This window comes from Daktulosphaira vitifoliae, unplaced genomic scaffold (genome assembly GCF_025091365.1).
Source record: "Daktulosphaira vitifoliae isolate Bord-2020 unplaced genomic scaffold, ASM2509136v1 Scaffold_1, whole genome shotgun sequence".
NCBI lineage: Eukaryota > Metazoa > Arthropoda > Insecta > Hemiptera > Phylloxeridae > Daktulosphaira > Daktulosphaira vitifoliae.
Window position 1 is genome coordinate 77,051,246 of NW_026099572.1, and position 20,644 is coordinate 77,071,889.

General features: G+C 25.4%; 1 protein-coding gene and 1 long non-coding RNA gene across 4 annotated transcripts; both read right to left on the reverse strand.

The window, feature by feature from the left end:
- Positions 1–1,966: 1,966 nt before the first annotated feature.
- Positions 1,967–3,157, reverse strand: LOC126895137 (uncharacterized). The gene is made up of 3 exons (XR_007701597.1): positions 2,948–3,157; positions 2,256–2,437; positions 1,967–2,192 (listed from the first exon to the last, which is right to left on the reverse strand). It is a non-coding gene; the product is annotated as an uncharacterized LOC126895137 (long non-coding RNA).
- A 1,499-nt stretch (positions 3,158–4,656) lies between these two features.
- Positions 4,657–20,317, reverse strand: LOC126896494 (serine/arginine-rich splicing factor 1-like). 3 transcript variants are annotated; one of them, XM_050669371.1, is made up of 13 exons: positions 17,537–17,662; positions 10,903–11,029; positions 10,339–10,528; positions 8,117–8,340; positions 7,390–7,592; positions 6,727–6,877; positions 6,555–6,656; positions 6,322–6,486; positions 6,128–6,256; positions 5,868–6,059; positions 5,511–5,646; positions 5,209–5,444; positions 4,657–5,133 (listed from the first exon to the last, which is right to left on the reverse strand). In XM_050669371.1, the coding sequence occupies exons 2-13, from the start codon at positions 11,011–11,013 to the stop codon at positions 4,861–4,863; spliced, it is 2,112 nt and encodes a 703-aa protein (XP_050525328.1). In that variant the 5' UTR covers positions 11,014–11,029; positions 17,537–17,662; the 3' UTR covers positions 4,657–4,860. The 3 variants fall into 3 exon arrangements, with proteins under 3 accessions (XP_050525328.1, XP_050525490.1, XP_050525415.1); XM_050669533.1 differs by lacking the exons at positions 4,657–5,133; positions 5,209–5,444; positions 5,511–5,646; ... (6 more) ...; positions 8,117–8,340; positions 10,339–10,528 and adding exons at positions 18,206–18,378; positions 18,462–18,685; positions 19,962–20,317 and having other exon boundaries at positions 17,537–17,735; XM_050669458.1 differs by lacking the exons at positions 4,657–5,133; positions 5,209–5,444; positions 5,511–5,646; ... (7 more) ...; positions 10,339–10,528; positions 10,903–11,029 and adding exons at positions 17,011–17,350; positions 18,206–18,378; positions 18,462–18,685; positions 19,962–20,316 and having other exon boundaries at positions 17,537–17,735.
- Positions 20,318–20,644: the final 327 nt, after the last annotated feature.

The following is a 20,644-nucleotide window of genomic DNA, read 5'->3' on the forward strand; positions in this document are numbered from 1 at the left end:
CTTAAAACTTCCATAACTTTTTCAAAAATCAACAAATCAACATAATTTTTTTTTTAACTAAAATCTTAGATATTTTCCTTTCATTTGATATAATTTTTTTGAAAATCTATCACTTAACCTGCTCATTGGGGGGGATTTAAAATAGTAACTTTTTTACAAAAAATAACTTTTTCAACTTAATTTTTGAAAATGTTCCGGAAATACTGCGTCCTTTAAACATATATCAAATTAAAGCTTATTTTATGTACTATAAAATGAAAAAAAAAAATTTGTCCCGACACTTTTTCTTCTACATTTAAACGGCTGCCGTAGTTAAAAAAACACTATTTTTGTGTTAAAATTTTCGATTTTCGATTTTAAATTTTCAACTTAAAAATGCTATAACTTTTTGAAAAATGTATATATCAGCACAAATTTTTTTTTTCTAAATACATTATAAGTACATCTTTCATTTGACATACTTTTTATTAAAATTGGACAATTTCCCCTTATATAGGGGGCGTTCAAAACTTAAAATATTGTAAAAAACATAGATCTTTTTCAACTGAACTTTTGAAAATGTTCCGGAAATACTGCGTCCTTTAAACATATATCAAATCAAAGGTTATGTTATATACTATCAAATGAAAAAAAAAAATTTGTCCCGACATCTTATCTTCTATGTGCAAATGGCTGTCGAAAATTTAAAAAAAAATGTAATGTTTGCGATAAAAATTACATTTTATCGGGATGTTTTTTGTACTTAAAACTGCCATAACTTTTTCAAAAATGAACAAATAAAAATAATATTTTTTTGTATTGAAACCTTAGATATTTCCCTTTCATTTGATATAATTTTTTTTGAAAATCTAACACTTATTCTGCTCACTGGGAGGATTTAAAATAGTAACTTTTTTACAAAAAATAACTTTTTCAACTTAATTTTTGAAAATGTTCCGGAAATACTGCGTCCTTTAAACATATATAAAATTAAAGCTTATTTTATGTACTACAAAATGAAAAAAAAAAATTTGTCCCGACGATCTATCTTCTATACGCAAATGGCTACCATATTGAAAAATATACTATTTTTGTATGATAATTATGGGTTTTGTATTTTATTTTAATAGAAGTTGATGTTGCTTTTGCAATTATCCATCAATTTTTTAAAATTAAACACTATCTACAGATTTGCATCGAAGCGTTTCTTATGATAGTGATTTTAATCACTGTCAGATTAAATCTATACTTGACCCTACTATGCAATGTCTCCACTATGCCGCGACCCCACTGTGCTACCGTTTTTTTTTTTTATATTATTATGAACTAAAGCTACTTATATTTTAAATAATTCTACTTTTTAAAAGACAGTTCAGTGAGAAAAGAAATGCCACAAGTTCCTTACACACTTAGCTCATTTTACATGTTATTGAGTTTGGCACTAAAACAACTTTGAACTAATTAAATTTCTTTGTACATAGCATGTTATTGGTTTCAATTGAAAACTTATTCCAGTGGTTATTATTGGTATATGGTTAATTTAAATGTTTTCAATACAGATTTTTTTGTTTAAAATATTTTGTAGAAATATATACAAAATGTTGACAAGGGGTCAATTTTAAGACCACCTCTGAATGTTTAAAATAATAATGTAGAAATTAATACATAATATAATACCTATGATACCCAACTTCAAAAAAATAATAGATTTTTTTAGCTAAAACCATTTTAACGTAAAGTTATAAGACCTTAAATTTTTTATTTTAGGAACCTTTTTAAAACTGGTTCTTATAAATCTGAATGATTCTAACTCTATTTTATATTCTTAGGAACATAGATATTATAATAAATAAATTCAAATTTTAGTCTATCATAATGTTTTTCCCGTGAATATTAAATTTCAATTAAATTTCTTTTTTAACACTTTAAAACTATATCAACTAAAGAATATAATTCACTAAGGACTTTTTAATGTTCTTTAATTCGTATTCGTTTTTCTATGATTTGCTTTGGAAAGAAACAAATAATCATAGTTTTCATCTTCTCTTATAAGTATTATTTTTGTTATAACAAACAAATCTTTACAACCCTCTTAACATAGGACAAAAAGTATGAACATCTCCCAAATTATTTTTGAAGGTTGTTTAAATTTGTTAAAAATTTTAATTAAGTAGATCCAATCGCATCTGTTCGTAAACGATATTCTTTAAATTCTGTAATTAGAAAATTAAAAATAATTATGGGTTTATAATTATTATCAAATTATAAATTATTACTTAGTAATGTTTCATATTAGTTATCCTCTGTGAATATTCCATTGCACTAGTATTGAAATTCCAAGGCTTTAATTTACATTTCCCAGTTTAGAATAATTAATTAATCTAAACTTAGATCAAGCTATTCATTTATAACTTTACCCATAATTTCTTTAAAGGTCCTGATAATGCTCGTGTATGGACTGTAATCATAAAATAATAAAAACAGAGTATGAAGCTCTACCATGTGTAATATATATCAAGTGTCGTTATAACCTAACTGCATAAGTAACCTACGCTGGTTAACCAGTAATACGTCACAGTTATACACAGTTACGTCGTGTAGCTTAATCTGTGAATATTGTGCAAATAGCCCTTAACATGTCGTGGTATCCGCAGAATAACATGTGGTATCGACACATAACAGTAGAGTACCGCCTTGCACGAGTACCCTAGACGTCAATCGACCACCGCAATGCGCCGACAACGATGACTATAAAACAGAAATAATTAAAATATAGCTACGGCACCATACTCTAATTATTTCTTTCTGATTATGTGAATTATGCCTAATGTAGCTATGCGCAGGTGAACTCATGCAGTTAACTTATTTAGAATTGCTCTAAATGTTACTCTCAATAATATTGTGTTATGTATAAATTTGTCTATTGTAGACAAATTTATTCTATGTAATAAAATAAAAACAAACTTACTTATAGTGAATGATCAAACACAAACTGACTTGCTTTATTTAAGAAAATAATTTTCAACAAAAATAACTAAATAAATATGTAATATAAAAAGGTGGAATATCTGCTGCGTCCTTCTTCTTCTACTTGGTTCTGAAAACTGACCGTCGATGAGACTACAAGCAACCCTCATTACCTTTCAGCCTGGTAGGTAGTACCGATCCCTTCTGTGACGCTAGGCAGTTGGTCAACCGGTCTGAACTACTTGTCTCTCTGTTCGCCGACAGGTCCTTCTGATAATTAACGTATGGTATGATAAACGAGTCATAGTACCAAAACTACATATATATAATACTAATTATATAACTTAATCAAAGGTAGAGAATTTTCAACATCATCAAGTTATACCAGTATAAAGTTAAAAATATAAAAAAGAATTTTTTTCAAAAAACGTATTTTTTTTATTAACTTTGATGTCTGTTTTCACCGTGAAGACAAAATAAAGTCCGAATTTTTTTTTTGCATAATAAAGTATATTACATNATATTTTATTAGCTTTAATCTAAGATATATATAAAAGTGTCAGACTTTCCGGAACACTTTCAAAAGTTACATTGAAATTGTAAAAGTGTGAACTTTTACTTTTACTTTTACTTAGTGTGACAACTTTTTTGTGAAAAAGTTGTCATTTTAAATCCCCCCCTGTGGGCAAGTAAAGGGTCACATATAAAAAAAAATATACCAAATGAAAGGTAATGATATCATGCATCTATATAAAAAAGAATTATATTGATCCATACATCTTTCAAAAAGTTATAGCATTATAAAGTTAAAAATATAAAAAATAATTTTTTTACAAAAATCGTATTTTTTTTATTAACTTTGATGTCTGTTTTCACCATGAACATAAAATTAAGTCTGAAATTTTTTTTTTCCATAATAAAGTATATTACATTAGCTTTAATTTAAGATATATATAAAAGTGTCAGACTTTCCGGAACATTTTCAAAAGTCAAGTTGAAAAATTAATTTTTTGTGAAAAAGTTGTCATTTTAAATCCCCCCCTGTGGGCAAGTAAAGAGTCACATATAAAAAAAAAATATACTAAATGAAAGGTAAGAACATTATGTATCTATAAAAAAAAAAAATTATATTGATATGTTCATTTTTTTAAAGTTAAACTGCCATAAGAAGTTATGGCAATTTTAAGTAAAAAAAATTGAAAAAATTTCGAAAATTAGCGATTTTTAAATTTGTAATTTTTTTGGAGGTTTCCCCCATTTACGGGGAACGAGGGAATTTTTTTCAATTTTTAAGGGTAATGNTATATTGATATGTTCATTTTTTTAAAGTTAAACTGCCATAAGAAGTTATGGCAATTTTAAGTAAAAAAAATTGAAAAAATTTCGAAAATTAGCGATTTTTAAATTTGTAATTTTTTTGGAGGTTTCCCCCATTTAAGGGGAACGAGGGAACTTTTTTCAATTTTTGAGGGTAATATCTTCGACTAGATACGATTTGTGATCTTTTGACGTATCATTGAAAGAAATCGGAAAGATACCTTCTCAACTACGTATCGAAGCTAATAAATAAATAAACACTTTTTGATAAAATCAAAAGTTTCGTATAGATCTGAATCTACTATTATAGCAGTTGAAGTTTCATCGTATAAATCTGAATCCTAAAAATCACACTCAAAATAATAAAAAGTAATTGAATTGAATAAAGGCAGATTATTATTTTTGAAAATAAGTAATTTATTTATTAAATCTACACGTTATTATAGTTGTATTAAGTATTAAAATATATTTAGCTTTATTAATAAAACAATAACATAAATTAAGTTGGTTATTTTAGAGTTATAAAATAAGTTGAATAAATGTATGATAGTTAAATATTGTAGTTTATTTATTTTATTTTCATAAAAAATTTTAGTTTCATTGTCTTCTATTTCCTGATCCAGAACTTGGTCTGGCTTGATTGTCAGATGATTGTGCTCTTGGAGCAACAACTCTGTTTGAAAATCGAATAATTACATCTTGTACAATCATGTTAGGTGTAAGGAATTGACGCAACGAAACTACACCTTCTCTTCCAGGACGATCAAATGGATAACCCATTGATCTAGCATCTGGGTATCGTGCATTCAAGACACCACAATAACTAGATGCATCATCACAAGTTAAGTTTCCTCGGCCAGAGTTCTCCACCTTAGAATTAAAGTTGATATGTTTTTATGAAATTACAAATATTATCACATGAAAATAAAAAAAAATTAAGTTTACTTGGTCATTAGCACCGTTTGAAACCATTACAAAGAGCTCACAAGGCATACCTTCAGGCGTTCCCTTGGCAATCAACATATTTTGTGGCCATCCACATCCACAGAAATTAAAAACTCCTTCTGAAGCAGTATTCGCTGCAGGTCTATTACTATTCAAATTTCTATAAGTTGTTTCGAACGGTATTGTTACAGATGAGTCAATTGAACGCCTTTCGATTTCATTTCTTCCTCTTCTTACTATTTTAAAATACATAAAAAATATTTTAATAGTGTAACAATTTTTATTTTTATTTTTAATCGTACATTCATAGCTGAATTTATCAAGTTCAACAAAAAGTTGTCTCTGATCGTTAAAACGGATAGGTTGACCCCTTTCATCAAATTTGGGAGCAATGAATATACGTACAGTTCCTACTCGTTGATTACCATTATTTTCAACCTAAACATTAACACAACATCTTTTGTTATTAGTCGGGTACATATCAAAGTAATTAAAATGTATTTATATTTTTATTTATAATTGACGCTCTATTCTATTATATCCATCTCAATGAAATCACATTGCACTTTGATACTTTAAAACGAGATTTGGTGTATAGCAAGCAAATATTAATTTTTTTAAAACTTATACAGGTCACATAAAATATATTATTTACATACCACAATTCTGTATGTGAATGAAGCATGCTGTAAATGAGTAAAACGAGCATACACAGAACCTCGAGGTACAAAATCTAAACCTCTGGTTAAATCAATGTCGCTTTGTTGCCAATAAGTTGCAAATTCATTACGAGCTAATGAATTTCCCGATGCCACTTCCACACTAGTTACTCTTACGTTATCAAAACTCAACTAAATTTTAAGATTTTTGATATTTAATTTTAATGTAAATTTAGACATAAACAAATTAAATTAATTACATTTTGAATAGTGTATCGAGGAATGACTGCCTTAAATTCCGTGAAAATGTGGTTAATATATGCATGCCAACGATAAAATACAGGATCTCGCATTGCTGTTGTAGAGTCTCCCATTACGCTATAGTTTTCCTAAAGAATACAAATAATTATATAACATTGGAAGAAAATATTTAAAGTATTTCAAAAATATTTACCAAATATCGGTTGTCAGGATCGTGTGAGTATGCAATAGCCAAGTGACCGTTATTATGGAAAGATCCGTAGATATTTGGATTCCGACTTAAAATACTTGCTTCTATTAAGTTACCGAGAATATCAATGCCTTCCATTTCAGTTAATCTTACTTGTTGGTTATTAGTCTATTTTACAATATAAAATACAATTTATTATTAAACAGAAATCAGTAATTTCTGTATTTCATAATTACATCAGTAATGAACCCAGAGTGAATAGCTTTGAACAATTCATCTCTCCAGAGTTCCAAATCTTCGAGGTTAAATCTGACCTGATCAGTTTCTCTGTTTAAATTCTATGAACAAAAAAAGAAATATTTATTTATATATAGAAAGATATTTATAGTTTAGACGTTATTTGTCTACCGATAATCTTGTATTAGCACTTCTCGATGGCCATACGCGATTTCCAACTACTGTATCCAATTTAGGGAAATAGCCTTCTAATATTGGTTCACGTAAGTTTGTATATGGAACTACTCTATTCATTCGATTGCTCAAACGCTCAAAATTATACCTGGAAATGTAATTTTAAAGTTTTAAAAATTAAATATTACAAAGTAACATATAGTAACGATTAATATTAAATTTAAATGTACATAAAAAATACGCAAATCAGAAATTTTATTTTCTAATATTACTATTTTATGAATTGTACTAATATTACGCTAATATAAATACCGTTTCCCTCTATTTACAAGGATATGGTATAACAAAAAGCGATTGGCTCACCGAAAATTCAGTAGCTTCCCAATGACCTACATAGTTTGTCATACAAAAGAAGAAAAAATTGGGGAATTGGATCAATAAAAATTAGTTTACAAATGCGACTTTATTTGTGAAGACTTATTTTAACTGTCGTAAAAGTAGTTAAATAAAAAATTATCATTATTATATTTTAGAATTTCTTATACCAATGCGTATTTTCAAAATATTGTTAAATTTTGAACGAACTAATATAATATGAATAATTTAAATATGAATTATAATCGACGTAAATTTTATTACTTATTAATAATAAATAAACACCTAGCTATTATCTGTTGATGCATGTAGTAGAAAAGTTCTCCTCTTCTATCTTTTTCTACAATATTTCGTGGTCCATCAAATGGATACACTAAATGCCAATGCCAATGATGAAGATTCACTCCAATGTCTTCACGGAAGTATTGTAGTCTATGCTCAATGTCTAAATCAGATGCTGTATAATCTCGTGGGATTTCAATCGGTATCTATGTCAAAAATTAAAAAGACATTTTGACAATTATCACCTAATTTTTCTTATTGATTGCATATTAAATAACATTTTTTTTTATTATGAATTAAATTAAGGGTAGGGTTGTTGAGTCCATTATATAACATGTACTAATGTAATGCGAACTATCCTCAGGTTCGAGACTAGGTCACTGTAGTCGCTATCCCTCTCTCCGGCGACGGACTAATCAGTTGTTCTAAAGTATTCGTTGTTAAAAAACTCTCTTTTCAGGAAATCACTATAGCCTTTAATAGACCTTGAAAGCATTAAAATTATGAATTGAAAATTAAAAAATTAAAAAACCTAAAATTATATTAGGAGTATAACTAACAACCTAACAATCTTTATTATGATAAGAAAAATTCAAGTCAAAATCTATACAATAAAATATTTATGAGCAGAATAAAATAAAATTTTTATTTTTATACCCTTTATAATTTTTTCTGTTATAATAACAAAATTACGAGACGTTTATATATATTTAAAACAAATTATTGTTACTCTGTTGCCAGTAGGAACGGCTGCTGCTTCTTCTCTGGCACGACTTAATACTGTAGGATCAACATAAAGTCCAGGAAACATTTCAGCATGTGAAGGTAATTGTATACTTCGAGTCTCTGGTTTATGAAGCATAACCACTGATAAAGCATACACAAACATAAATGGGTTCATCTTTTCACGACAATATACTGCCAAGGACATTAACTCGTCAGTTGATTTTGTTTCTGTAAAATTATAAGTATTTTTGATTGTTTTATAAGTTAATTGTTTTAATTTTTAACATTCTAGCGGTAAAACACAAATTTGCTTAAAATTAACGCAGATAATATATGAATTTCTATTATATCTATGATAGAAATGATAATTAGCTTATATTTGATCTGATTGTTTATGTTCAAAATTTTATTAAGTTAAAAGAAGAACGTTAATTATAGTCACGGGATCCAGCATAGTGGATTACAATATAGAATGATATCTAACAGCGGATAACACTATCATAAAACGTTTCGATACAATTGTGCTAAAGAAAGAATTAAGCAAATAAGAATTGGTCAATTTTAGCAGGAACTTTGTAATTTCAACCTTAAAGACTAATAACTTTTAGAAGAAAACATTAGAGCATTTTAATTATGAAGTGCATAAAAATAAACTTTAATTTAAAATAAATTTAAAAGTTGTGATGTCCTCGAACACAAAAAAATTGATATACGTGGGTAGCCTCATTTAAACTTTTTTTATTATCTTTAGGTTTTCTATAAAATTTTCAAAAAATAAAATAATGGTGATTCTTTAGAATTTATTTGACAGGATTTTTACAACAGCTGTTGACCTAATGCAATCTTATTATATCTGAGGGAACCAGTAAAGAGACAAAATGAGTGTTTCTGTTAAAGTTAAAGTCTCGTATGGTCACCCATTGGGCAACTAACAGCAAACAACACATCTGAACATTAACACTAAAACGGCGACTGTATGATCCACTGTATCACACCACATTCATTTTTTTATTGTCTTTAGAATAACTAAGAAAAATCTCACTAAAATTTGAATTTTATAAAAAAAAAAATTATTGTAATTATAATTTGCCTCGACAGATATATCATTATTAATATTTATAATTTTATAATCGTTATTAAATTAATACATCAGTATTAATCTAATCACTGATCGAACAATTTTGTTGTATTTTTTTATACAGAATAATCCGCTAACTATGTCTCACCTAATATATTAAAAAATACAAATGTTATAAATAATTTTTTTTTAATCATTATGGATCTTTGATGAACTGTTTCATAAAAAATATTAAAATTCTACCACCATCCCTTATGCTTAAAACTTGTGCTAACTTCAGATTTTCAAAGGCAACCCTATTTTTTTTTACACCATTTGATTTAGTTTAATAAAAAAAATGTTTTGTAAAACAAATAATTTATTTTATTTAATATTAAGCGTTCCACGGTTTTCTAAAGTTTAGCGTTTATAAAGAAAAAATCATAACTAACACGAACGTTATAGGTCCTTATTCTGACACGTGCGTTGACACAGTAAACCGATACCTCTTATCGCTACATAAAATAATAATGTGACCGTGTAGAAAAACTATTTTTAAAAAAATATCTTAAATTACAAAGTAGCGTATTTCGTTTAAAATTTATATATATAATTTTTTTTTTGTTAAACATTTTTTTTTGTTATGACGAACAAGAATATATAAAAATATTATGGATTTCCATTTGAAAATCTGAGTTGATACAAGTTTTAAGCATAAGGGATGGTGGTAGATTTAATATTTCTGTGGAACAGCTCATCAAAGATCCATAATGATTAAAAAAAAAATTGTGTATTACACTTGTATTTTTTAAGGGTTTTTCTATTTTTGAAGATGATAAGTTCAACCGAATTTTTTTGACTTATAAATCAGTAATTTTAATACGATGAAAACTGAGAATATTTTTTAGACAGACATAAAAAAATACATCATAGTAAAAACAATACCTTCTCAACATCACATCGAAGCTAATATTATTAATTTCTATGCAAAGTCGTAAAGGCTATGAAAGGAATTTGTATATTATAATAACGTTATTATATCAATAAATAAATACAAATATATTTTTTTTTATTTAAAACTGCGCAGAATGAATGAAATTTAAGCATCGAATTTGGATTAAATATCAATATTCAATAGTTTAAGCAATTGTACTATTATGAATATTTACCCATAAAAACAGTAATGAGTCTTGATGACATCGAGCAGTGCATAGGGTTAAATAAAGTAAATGGTGTATTCTTGTCAAGTGACAAGGGAAGTGATAGGTCAGGGATTTTATTGATTTTATTAATCTTAATTTGCTTAGCTCCTGGAAAACGAGTTTGCAAATCGGATGCAGCTGGTTTATATCGCTCATCCTAAATACAGAATAAATAAAAAAATTAAACGGATTTGGGATGTAAAGAAATAAGTAATAGAACACGGAAATATATGCATTTATACATTTTGTGTGAGTCACTTTGAATAATCTCAAGTTGTGCAAATCTAATGTAGGATTATATAATGCGTAAAAATATTTTTCATTTTATGAGGGGGGGGTAAATCCTCTTAATAATCTAAATGTTATAAACTCGATTACAACATATAACTAAGTTTAAAGTCAATTAATAAAATCTATACTGGCTAAAGGTGTGTTGGGAATGACTTATTCCCATTTAAATAATGACTTAAAATTTTTAAATGCACATATTCCGTGACGAACGTCAAAAATTTTGTTTGATAAATGTCTTACCAAGTATTCGTCTGGAACGATAAAAGCGACATCTTCATCATCACCTTTGGGTTTGAAAATAGGTTCAGTTGGGCGATCAAACAAATATGTGAAGTTTTCGGTGGAAGACATGATTAACTTCAGATCTCTAAAAAATATGTGATATGGTAATTAATTACTTTCTATTGTGGTTAAAATTTAAAATACTTTTATTTATAAAAAGATTGTAGGTAATAAAAAAAATTGTTAATTAATATTTTTACTAAATAAAAAAAGATAACATTTAATATTTATTTTGTTCAAATTTTAGACGTTATTTTGGCAATATTGATTTATTAATTATATAACAGATCTTTCATAACTATGTAATGTTAAATATTATAATTATAATTATTAATTCATTGATAAATATTAAAGTATATTTTAGTTTTGTTTTAAAACAAAAAAGAAATTTAATGATTAAAAAAAACAGTTATACAATTTATATTTATTAATTTAATCTATTTAGAATAAATTTAACTGACAACTCTTTTAACTTTTGCTACAATTATCATTTCACTATAATCTTTTTTAAACAATTTTTGCATTCTTAGACTACGTTAATAACTCGCACTAATTTGTATTAAATATACTTTGCTAGCACTACATACTCACCCATGTGTTAAAATACTTGTAACTCAATAAGTAATTATCTTAAAATTGTTGTTTACCCAATCAAATTTATTATAAGTAAAACTCTAAAAAAGGCTATTTTAAAATAAAATAAAAATAATTTTTACTTACTTTATTATTTATTACAAATAATAAAAAATATACTTTTAACGTAGTCTGAGAATACAAAAATTATTTTTAAAAAAATTATACCGAAATGACAATTGTATAAAAAGTTTTAAGAGTTATCTGCCAGATCTGTTCCACTCAGTATGAATTTAAAATAATTATACAGAAGAGGAAATGAGATATAATCCCAGACAGGATTTTTTTTTTATATATTATTAAAATAATTTTATTACGTTATTATAATGTAATACAATTGTTTTTACAACATTATTTTTTAAAATAACTGTCTGGGATTTAAGACTTTCCAATTATTTTGTTTATTGAGAAATAATTTAAATCATTTTTATTGTACCGTATAATACTAACAACTTTAGTTATGAAAAAAGAAAAATAATTTAGTTTATATTTTATAAAAAATTAACTAAAAAACAATGTGTTTAAGAAACAAAAAGTCAACTAACATTTTATTTTTTGACAGTTGGACAAAAATTTTATATAAGTAATATAGAATATATTTTTTGATTAAATTTATAAACAAAAGTTTCTTACCAGCAATTTTTTTAAAAAATATTTTGATACTTTTCAAATAACAAAAATTACAGAATTATTTAAACATCAAAGAATTAGACAATAAAACTGTAATAATAACTCATTAATTCAATGATCAAAAGTGTGACATCAAACACTTAATGGCATGTCATTTCAAATTCTACAAATTTATATCTAAAAATATTGACCACAATATTAAAATTTTAATTGATTAAACTGTGTGAATACTAAAATAATTGTGTCACATAATGTAGTAGCGGTTAATTGTTTAGATTAGATTAATATGTAGCATCTAAAACCAAAAAGTAAAACAGGAAACCGCAAAAGTACCAGAAATAAATTTGATCAGTTAACTGATTTTTCTTTATCCAATGCTATAATAAATGTTTAATTGTAATGCATATTATTAGTTATTTTTTAAACATTTTAGTTAAATAAAATCATAGTTTTTTTACTTTGAATTAAATCTTTCTTTTATAAAAATATTTAATAATTTAGTTAATAATATATAATAATAGAATTTATTTTACTAAATTAATTAATTTTGTACTATGTATGTGTACTTTATACATTTTTAATTTTTATTTCAATATACTTGATCAAACTTTATCATTTTGGTACAATGATTATTTTGTTAATTATTATATTTGAATAAGATTTTTTTGTAATTTCCAATAATTACAAATTACAAATAGAAATATTTATAATTGTTAATTCCTTAACTATCGACTAACGGTTGATTGTCAAGGCGCAGCTAGAATACAAATGTTAAGGGGTTTTTTGTATTTTGCTCCCATCGCAAAATATATTTTCATAATATAAATAAACATAATTTTCTACAAACATTTTTTTTGGTGGAGGCTAAGCTCCTTTAAGTTACTTCCATGTCAATCAATAGCGGTATTTAATCGTGATTTGATACGTACTTTATTTTTTTTATTAATAAGGAAATTACTATCTATACATCTGTTGTACAATAAATTTATTTACAATGACACTTTATTTTTACAAAAAAAAAAAAAATTATATATATATATTATTCGATTGTCGAATCATTTGACTTATGTAATATTTTGACTAACATATATACTATTCAATCTTATTAATTAAATTGTCAATTGCATAATTAACTTAAAAAGTATTTACTTTTGTTATTATAAATTTGGTTTTTGTTATATATAATTAGAGAGCAAATTTATATGCTTTTATAAATTTTGTTAAATTATTCCATTCATAATTTCAGCCAGTACATATTTATATTAATAGGGTTGAAAACTTAGTAATTTGATTTAACTGGGATTATAGTGTTGGGGTTTATTCTTATACGTAAAATATTTCTACAACAAATTTTTACAAACTTGGGTCCTTCTAAAATGGCTCTAACAAATTTATAAATGTGATAATTTCGCTCTCTACATTAACTCCATTGGAATAACGCAAAAAAGTATTGAACCAACAATTATTTTTAAAGAATAAAATTTTATTTAAAAAATGTTTTTTTTTTTTTAATTTTTATAATTTGTTGTGATTATACAAATTTGTAATTGCAAGTATACTTGTTATGATATTTCAAATATATTTTACAGCATTTTATGTATTTTCAGAAATCCGTTCTACTAGGTAACGAAAATATATTTTCGCTGAAGATCGGAACCACTGGAGTAATCTCGTGGGAAAATCTGGATTATATCCATCCATGACAAATATAATTTCATTGTGAAGATTCAATTTTTTTTCGTTTGGAAGGAGTAGTTAACATTTTTCTTAAATATAAACCCTACATAGAACGAAACCCTAGTTTGGCCACTAATATGGCCGGTTTAATTATACGAAAATTAACAAAATAAAATGAAGGGTATTATCACAGTTGGAGTTAAAAAAAAAACTCTTAACCAATATTTCGGAAAATTTTAACATTTAATAATTAAGGCAAAGTTAAGGCATTCATCTGATATTCTTTAGGTATTTTAGATTATTACTAGATATTCAAATGCTCTTCTCCTCTCGCCTAGATATAATACTATTAATGTTATCTTTATGATACGTCTCTGAGTTAGGGACGAAACTAAAATGTTGAAACAAGAAAAGTAATTTACTCCTAGGATTAACTTAGACGGTTAAACAGATTTTTTTTAAATATTATAGTCTGTTAAATTGAACTTTCAATTTATTCAGTTGATAAAAATTTGTTGACCTCCTAAAATTACTTTGGTATACCCCGGCAAAAAACTCTTACCTTTAAACTTCATTAAAATTTTTAATTAATCCAATAATTTTTTATTATTATTTGTGTAATACAGCATGTATTATAACTACTAATGATGCATAATACATACGAAGCGTACAGAAATTGAAGAGTCCAACCTTTTTTTAGTGTTAGGCCATTTTTATTTTTGTTAAGATAATCAGCTCAACCTAAAGGATAAATAATATATGTTCTGATATTGCACGTTAATATCTATGCATTTTTCTTGGTTTTAATTCATACTTGGAAGGCTCCCAAGAAATGGTATTATGATCCCATGGAATTATAAAAAAATTTGTGTTAAGTGATGCTATCAGAATTTTTTTTCAAGGGTAGGGGTTATAATTTTAAATCATTTTGGTAGTCTTTTTGTACATATGTCTTAATTTATCACATTAACAAGTCACGAATTAAAAAACACAATTGATAAAATGTATCATTTTATTTTATCTGTTTAGAAGTCTCAATTTATAATTTTATAATTGAATTATAAAATTTTTTTTTAAAAATAGCTTTTCAAATATAAGCTTCATTAATCATGTTATAAATTGAGGTATTTTTTATTTTTTAAAAGTAAAGTTAAGACAGAGTATGTAAATAATTCTTTTTATTTTAAAATTGTTTTTTAAGGAAATGTATTTTATAAAATAATAATATTAATTAAAATATTCTGCAATTAAATAAAAATTTTGCGACTTCGTAAAAATTTAAATTCGAGTGACTATCTAAAATATCTATCCATATATACTTCGGTTATTTTGAACTTCAAAGTATTTTAAAATTGATATCTATAAGAATGCAATAAAATAGTCTTCTAAGATTTTGTATTATTTTTTAAAATTTAAAATGACGTATAGTACTTAAAAACTTTTTCTAATTATTTATTTATCAAGATAATTTTGTTCATCAGAGATAAACTATCCCAAGTCAAATTTATTTTTAATGTGATTTGGAATAGTTAACCTGTTGTAAAGAATTAAGAAGAATGACTTAGCTGCTAGCTGGAAATACCCACTGGCACTCACATACATATCTGTGATATATTATAAGAAAGAATTATATTCTAAATTTCATTGTTTTTCAACATTACTTAATTATAATTATATCTTAGTTTTATGTATAGTAATTTAAAACATTGTAAATATTACACTTAACTGTCGATAAAATATATTTGAATTGAATTATTTTTAACTCTATTTATCAAAAGAATTTTTTATGTAACTTAGTTTTGAAAACTCTAATTTTTCAATATTGTACACATTAATCACAACTAATAAGTTTAATTAGTTAGATAATGTTTTTAAAAAATTTTATCAATAAATATATTGTAATATGCAACAGTACATTTTAATAGTAATATATATATATATATATAATGTAATAACACTTTTTATTAATAAAAATAAACTTAATTTATAAGTCTATTAAGTTTTAGTTAATATTTAAAAAGAATACGTATATCTTAGAACAATATTTTTTTACAGGAATTGTAACGACTGAAGTTATAATTTTTTACATATTGAATGTGCAATGATAAATCTTATATGCATATTTGATTAATGGGGAGTAAGGATCCTTCTAAGACACTATAAAAAACTTTTACGTTTAACTACTATATTAAAAGAGTTGTTTTAAATTAGTTTTATATAAAAATGGGAATAAGGAACTTTTTGCCTGAACCTTACTATTTCCCCTGATATAATCCTAAAATATATTAAAAACTTGGGTCCACTTTAAAAATAAAATTTTTTCTTTTTTTTTGTTCATACAAATACTGTACAAAGAAACTTTAAAATGACAACAGTTTGACTATGGCAGTTAACAAGGTATCTAACACAAAATAATCTAATTATATAGAACAACATTAGACAAATGTATAAATCGATATGAAAATGTTCATTTCAGTTTACTTGTAATTATTCTCATTTTTGTATTATTGATCCAGCAGTTTATTAATATATATATTTTTATGAAGATTGTCCAATCCTATATTCCAGTTAAATATAATCTAATTATTGGTATTTTATTTGTAGAAATTTAGGCTGATGGTCATTTTAGTTCTGATTGTAAATAAAATATGAAAGGTAAAATCCAATTTCAGTCCATTAATAAAGCATGCATCCAGTAAATCCAGAAAATATATTTCCCCGAGGTATAATACATTACTAGACTTCCAGAAGGTAACCATTAAAATAATTAAAACAAAAATTTTGACTAAATCCAATTTTTGATCCTTACATTTTATGATTCAGACTATCCACAAAAATATTACTTCCCTAAAATATATCTCCTATGTATTACATATCCAAAAGTTAATGTATTGTTTTACTTCATTAAGTAGATAGTAAATCCATTACGCATTTTTAACAAAAGGTAACACATATATTAGAAGTCTTGAGGTTTCCATAGAATTTTAGAAGGTGATCCAAAGGGTATTTCCACTTTAAACATTTTATTTATCAACAATTGATGTACAATCCATTTTCCGTAGTAAGTTCCTAATATGACATCTTTTAAATGTAGTTCAAGTATTAAAAACTCCAAATGTATAGAAAATTAGTGCTTACATAATTTATTATACAAGTGCATTATTGTTCAACTTTCACAATATATATATTTATATATATTGCTAAATATCATGAAGTGAATATAATAAGACGTAACTTACACTAATATTTATCTTCTTCAAATCCAATTTGACTTGCAAAATTTATTTTACAAACATTTATATATTTAAACACACTTATATTACATACAGATTTAATTTTTAATGAATGAAGATTTTCCTGTTCAGTTGATAAAAGGTGGCAAATAAAATTCAACTAGATATCCTTCATTAAGTAATGCTAAGAGTCCTTTATTTGTGTCAAATGTCCAAGTCCAGTTTATAATCAGCTACAATGTTAAAATAATAAAAATTGACAAAAACACGTTTAATTTAGCTTAACCCTCGTATTTAAATTTGTGAAATATTTTCCAAATAAAAATAATAATAATATATAATAATAATAGTAATAATAATAATAATAAAACACTAGAGTAATGGAATGAGGGTCAATATAGAATTATTTCATGCTTTACCATTAGGTCCTCAATATTATGATCGAGATCGAGATCTTGAATAACTTCGACTTTTTCTTACAGGCGAGTATGTTGGTGTGGCACGATCACGAGGTGAATAGCTATTGGAGCGGCTGCGACTACGACTATAATAATCACGACTACGATGGCTACTTCCACCACCATAATCATCTTTAACACGAATATATGACACTTCACCCTAAAAATTTTAATAATTGAATAGAATTAAATAGATAATAAAATAATTCTGATATAATTTCAAAAGAAAAATAAATTTGTAATTAACATTTTATAATTAAGTAAAATACATTTATAATATAGGTTGTTTCAATATTATTACATTTTTTATTTCCCTGATTTATTAAAATGAATTACTTAAAACTTAAAAATAGAAATATTAATATATAACTACAAATATTTCTAATAAATTTATAAAATTAAGTTTCATTATTTTGAGAGGAGGGAAAGTTAGTGTTTTGAATTTAAAACACAGTTCATCTTCATAGTAATATTGCATCTGTGACTACATTGACACATAAAAGTAAGCATTACTTTGAAGATGGGCTCTGCAATGAATACATTAATAAATAAATGAAAACACTGATACAAAAATATAATTATATTATGAGTAAGAAGATAATAATAATACAATAAAATTTAAATGCAAACCTCATGTGACCTAAATCTTGAATCATCTAATTTACGAACTGCATATTTCATGTCATCATAACGTAAAAATTCTACTACACCAGATCCATCTTTGTAAACATCTGCATAACAAACATCACCAGCTTCACGCATGTGGTCTTTTAAGTCTTGCCAACTACCTGATGCTGGCAATCCTAAGTGGAAAAAATTTGTTCACTATTTTATTAATGTTTATTTTTTAGGTAATATATTTGGTTTATTTGAAAATTTATCATACCAGTAACAAGTACTCTGTATTGAGAGCGTCTTGCTGGTGGACCTCTTGTTCTACCACCTCCTCCACTAGCACCTCCTCTACTGTAACCTCCTCCTCCACCACTACCACTACCACCACCACCACCACCACCTCTGTGTGGACCATTACCTCGAGGGAACTCAACTCTCAGCCGATAACCATCATAATCATATCCATCCCTAGCATGAACAGCATCTTCTGCATCTCTGAAATTAAATTAAATATGATCTTAGCAATTTAAGTAACATAGTATTAATTAAAAATTACTTTTTTATAGCATTACTGCTATTCTAGGTAAAAAATTATTTTTTGATTTAAATTTTTTAACTAATTAAAGTATCAATATGTTTATTTCAGTAATTAAGAAGTATTAACTATTCCAAAATAAAAATATGATTTTTAAAAGATGTAATTTTATAAAATTCTAGGGTAGCTGTAAGGGTTGGTATTTAAATGATATTCTTTAGTTCAAATGTAGAAAAATAAATTAAAAATAATGTAAAAAAATACCAACATATTTTATAAATTTTTCATAAGCAAAATTTAACTTATTTTACTACATTTATAAATAAATATATATATAATCTACTATAAATTTTTCATTATAAATTACAATTTTTCTTCAAATATAAGTCTATACAGTACTATTTTTATTCTTATCCAGTTTTAAAGATATAATAAAAATTGATCACTTGTGGCTAATTAATTAAGTAAAATTAAAACTATATTAAAAATATTATTAATTTAAAAAACTAAAAAATATTAAACTCAAAGCCACAAAAAAATTAATGAAAAGTCGCGGATACGTATTTCGGAAACAATGTTACCATTATCAACGCTAAACACATACTGAGATAATTCTTTCAGTTTTAAAGAATTATCAAATAGATTTTAAAAATAAAAATATTTGAAATTGTTACAGCAATAGAAAAAATTTATTGTTTTTATTCTTATCTACTTTATTTTATATATTTTAACTAGTGGCGTGTCATTAGGGTTTACTTGCTAGCTGCCCATTGACACAACAAAAGGTACCTTGAGATTTCTAAGGGCATCTTAGTTGATGAAATGTTATTTATAATTTATGTTTTTTATTTATGCTTATTTTAAGTTTTTTAATAAACGTGATATTAAAGAGTTGTTAGCAGTGAAAAAGCTAGGGTAAGATGAAAAAATTCTTTTTATTGTTTAACAAAAAATTTCAGGATGAATTTCATCAAACATAAACTGTTTTGGAACGTTTAAACCTTTAATATGTAATTGATTTTATTTGGATGTACACTTTCAAAATAAGTTATATATATGATTGTTCTAAAAATGGGCACATAAGGAAAATTAATAAAAAATTAATTATCAATTAATCAATAAGTAACAAAATTTACGGTAACAGTAAAAATTGAACATAATAATAATGGTTTAGTTATAAAATACAATTTTAATTTTATCATAAAAAGATATAGTTAAAAATAATTATATTCTTACCGAGGATCATCAAATTCAACAAACGCAAAAGGTGGGCCTCTTTGATTTTTTAAGTCGACAAACAAAACTTTGCCAAATTTATAGAATAAATCCTGGATATCTTTTGTCCGTATATCCGGTGGCAGATTTCCTACGTAAATTCTACAATCATTGCCCGACATGATAATTATAGATTATGCTAAATAAAAACGTATTTTTACTAGAACTAAACAAAAACTTTTTACGTCAGAAAATTTAAATAGGTAGGTTAGAAAAATGTGTTAGATGTTACAAGTTAGAAGACAACATACAGTAATCGCCAAAATGCGATTTTAAAGGAAATGGAAACACCAAGAAATCAAAACGAGATAAAACAGCAACTATGATTGGAATAAGCCAAACATTAATATTTAAAAACTATCGTGTCAATTTCATGTTCTCTATAATATCGATAGTTGAGCAAATTTAAACTATTTGATGCATTGCGTTAATTTCTATGGACGCTTCGTTGAAATCAAATATAACTATATATCATAAACGGTTATTGTTAAATCTCCTTTTTACCAATTTATAAAAATTAAATTTTTTTCGATTCATGATGCTTGATAAGTTTTCAAGAATATCGATAGTTGTAAAATGATATCTAATTAATTAATATTGCATGAAACATAAGTTTTGTAAATAACAAAATTTCTCAAAAATTG